Raw genomic sequence first — 3,547 nt, forward strand, 5'->3', positions numbered from 1 at the left:
GGGTGAGTCTCCAGAGACGCCCGCGAGGCCACTCCCGCCCCCACTCCGGGCGGCGAGACGCACGCTCGAGGGGCACCCGAGAGAGCGGCGGAGCTAGGAGGAGGCGCAGCGGGCTGAGCGATCGGCGGCTCCTCCTCGCGCCCCGCAGGCCGATGAGCGCCGACGCGATGCCCTCCGCCCGGTGGGTGCGCGTGGTTGGCAACACTCCGTGGATGAGCGCAGTCGGGCTCAACGCCACCCTCCCCGCCGAAAAGGGAGGCGATGGCACGGCCGGCCCGCCCCGCCGCCGGCCGCCGCCGCGGCCCGTTTTCCCTCCCGGGCAGGGCAGCTCCGCAGCCCCGACCCTCGGCTGCCTGCTGCGCGCGCTCTTCGCTCCGTCGGCCTGGCTCGCGGCGGCGGTGGAGGCGCGGCGGAGGGAGCTCTTTGGTGACTCGCCCTTCGAGGGCGTCCACCTCCGCCTCGGTGCGGGACGACCCAGATGTGGCCGAGAGATGCGGCCGGGAGATGCGGCCGGGAGATGCGGCCGAGAGATGTGGCCGAGGTTGACTGTTCGAGGCTGGGCATTCGTCGCCGAGACCCGGCCGACTCGAGGGCCCGTCGCGCCCCGCATCCACCCCTCCCCTCCCCCGCCCAGGCGACGGCGCCGCTGGCACCGCCTTTCGGCCCGGCACCGTGCCCACCACCGACCGGCGCATGACCGTTGACGGCGCCGTCAGCGTGATGCGATGCCTCGCCTCCGCCGGCAGCTCTCCCGTCTTCGTCGCGACCGACAACGCGCGGCTCAAGGCGGCGATCCTCGCAGGCAAGCGCGGCGGCGGCGGCGGAGGCGGGAGCGGCGAAGAGGTGGCGCTGAGACGGAGCGGCGGCGGCGGGCTGGTGCTTCCGCCGGCGCTCGCTGGCCGCTTCCGGGCGCAGGGGTGCGCGGATTGCATGGTCGCCGACGATCCGGCAAGGTCGCGTAGAGCAGGGGCATGCTCGGGACGAGTGTGCCACCGCCGCCATAGGTCAACCCGGTGTTCCAGCACAACTTCACGCGCGAGAGCGTGCAGGACATCTTCGTCGAGATGGCGCGAGATGCAGCCGAGAGTCGAGATCCGGGCCCAGACCACCCCTCCTCCACCCCGTCCGGACCCCGTATCGCCTCGTGCCCGCAGGTGATGCTTGCCCACTCGCGCTGCTTCCACCACGCCAGTTCCAATTTTGCCACCACTGTACTCGCGCTCGCGCCGCCGGGCGCCTGCCACGGGCACTATGTCGCCGGGAGGTGCGGTAGGTGCGAGTGCTCGACCTCCTAGACGCTAGAGTCGCTTCACACTTGGTGAGTCGCTCTAAAAGGAGCACTGTCCCAAAAGTAAAAGAAAACACACACAAAAGAAAGAAAAGAAAGAAAACAGACAACCCAAGAGAGGGATGAGGACGGCACGCCGCCACCACACAGGGATTTTAAGGAGAGGTGTGTGGTGCGCTAGCCGTCGCCCACCCTAGGGAGTCTGCCTCTTCCTATCTCTCTTCGCAGTCTCTCGCCGCTTCTCGCTGCAACCTTCATGCCACCTCGCGGTCGTCCCACTCTCGTCGTTCTCTCCCTTGTCATTTCCTCCTCTGTCGCGTCGTTCTCTTCTGCCTCGTCCTGTGACGCCGCCGCCTGCCGGTCCCTTGAAAGCACACACAACCTCACGACAAAACCCGAATTCTTTTCCGGAAATCGGCCTTTATGGCTCGCACGAGCGACAAGCGGGACGCTGAGCTGGTTGGGCTTGTGAATGGCGCCACGGCGGAGGCGGCCGAGGCGCTCGTCTCCAAGCTGACACTGCGCGAGAAGGCCTCGCTCTGCTCCGGCGCCTCCTTCTGGAACCTGCAGTCGATCAAGCGGCTCGGGCTGACGGGCCCCAACGTCTCGGATGGCCCGCACGGCGTGCGTCGCGACCTCGGCTCCTCACACCTCGGGCTGGACGGCTCGGCGCCAGCGACGTGCTTCCCGTGCGCTTGCACGCTCGCATCCTCGTGGGACCCGACGCTGGCAATGCTGGTGGGCGAGGCGCTCGGGCGCGAGTGCCTCGCGCTGGGCGTGAGCGTGCTGCTCGGCCCGGGCGTCAACATCAAGCGCCACCCGCTCTGCGGCCGGAACTTCGAGTACTTTTCCGAGGACCCGCTGCTCGCGGGCGAGTTTGCGGCGAGTTTTGTCAAGGGCGTGCAGAGTCAGGGGGTGGGCACGTCGATCAAGCACTTTGCGGCCAACAACCAGGAGGCCAACCGCATGACGATCGACACGCAGGTCGACGAGCGCACGCTGCGGGAGATCTATCTGCCCGCCTTTGAGGCGGCCGTCACGCGCTCGCAGCCGTGGACAGTCATGTGCGCCTACAACAGGCTCAACGGCCAGCAATGCTCGGAGCACGACTGGCTGAACAACACGCTGCTGCGGGGCGAGTGGGGCTTCGAGGGGCTCCTCCTCACGGACTGGGGCGCGATCGCCAACCGCGTCAAGGGCCTCCTCGCCGGCATCGACCTCGAGATGCCCTCGTCGGCCGGCGTCAACGACGCGCGGATAGCGGCGGCCGTGCGGTCGGGCGCGCTGGAGGAGGGCGTGCTGGACCGCGCGGCGGCGCGGGTGGTGTCGCTGTACCTGAAGAGCGACGCGGCCAAGGCGGCGCACGCCTCCAAGGAGGAGGGCAAGGAGATGCACGCGCGCCACCACGCGCTCGCGCGCCGCGCCGCCGCCGAGTCGGCGGTCTTGCTCAAGAACGACGGGCAGCTGCTGCCGCTCGGGGCGGGCAGCGGGCGGGTGGCGCTCATCGGCGGGTTCGCGACGGCGCCGCGGTACCAGGGCTCGGGCTCCTCGAAGGTCAACTCGCACACTCTCGACCGACCGCTCGACGCGCTCCGAGCCGCCGTCGAGGGCGGTGGCGGCGCGCCCCTCCGGCCGCGCGCCTGCAGCGCCTCCTCACCGGGGGCTGGGCGTGCAGACGGGTGCCCGGGCGGGAGCCGTAGGCGCGCTGGTGTACGCGGCGGGGTACGAGCCGGGGCACGCGGCGCTCGACGACGCGCTCATCGACGAGGCGGTGGCGGCGGCGAGCGGCGCGGACGCGGCGATCATCCTCGCCGGCGCGCCTGCAGAGAGGCGGAGGACGGAGGGCGGAGGGGCGGTGGACGGCGCCTCTTCACGGCCGTGGGGTGTGAACAGGCTTGCCGGACGAGTTCGAGTCGGAGGGGTTCGACCGGAGCCACATGCGCCTCCCCGAGCAGATGGACCGCCTCATCGCCGCGGTGGCAGCCGCCCAGCCGCGCTGCGTCGTCGTGCTCTCCAATGGGTCGCCGGTGCTGATGCCGTGGCTTGGCGGCGTGCCGGCGGCGCGCGAGCCGCGCGTCCGTCCGGCGGCGGGGGGTGCGCCGCGCCCCCTTCACACGCCGTGCGGTGCGAGCAGGTGCTCGAGACCTACCTCTCGGGCCAGGCAGGCGCCCTCGCCCTCGCCGACCTGCTCTTCGGCGCGGCGTGCCCGTCCGGCGAGCCTCGCGCCTCGCCCTCGACCGACCCCTGCCGAGGGCCGCG

The 3,547-nt window shown here is 71.0% G+C and overlaps 2 protein-coding genes across 2 annotated transcripts; both read left to right on the top strand.

Moving 5' to 3' along the window:
- Positions 1-152: 152 nt before the first annotated feature.
- EMIHUDRAFT_251789 (hypothetical protein) lies at positions 153-1,447 on the top strand (the record flags this gene model as incomplete). Its single annotated transcript, XM_005790894.1, has 6 exons — positions 153-185; positions 324-462; positions 635-717; positions 1,005-1,058; positions 1,155-1,253; positions 1,439-1,447. The coding sequence occupies 6 exons, from the start codon at positions 153-155 to the stop codon at positions 1,445-1,447; spliced, it is 417 nt and encodes a 138-aa protein (XP_005790951.1).
- Positions 1,448-1,711: 264 nt separating this feature from the next.
- Positions 1,712-3,496, top strand: EMIHUDRAFT_460458 (hypothetical protein; the record flags this gene model as incomplete). Its single annotated transcript, XM_005790895.1, has 4 exons — positions 1,712-2,900; positions 2,989-3,143; positions 3,244-3,315; positions 3,423-3,496. Coding segments are annotated over 4 exons (1,488 nt in total), but the record flags the coding sequence as incomplete, so codon positions are not given.
- Between the last annotated feature and the right edge of the window lie 51 nt (positions 3,497-3,547).

This window comes from Emiliania huxleyi (assembly GCF_000372725.1).
Source record: "Emiliania huxleyi CCMP1516 chromosome Unknown EMIHUscaffold_1176, whole genome shotgun sequence".
NCBI classification, from domain to species: Eukaryota; Haptophyta; order Isochrysidales; family Noelaerhabdaceae; genus Emiliania; species Emiliania huxleyi.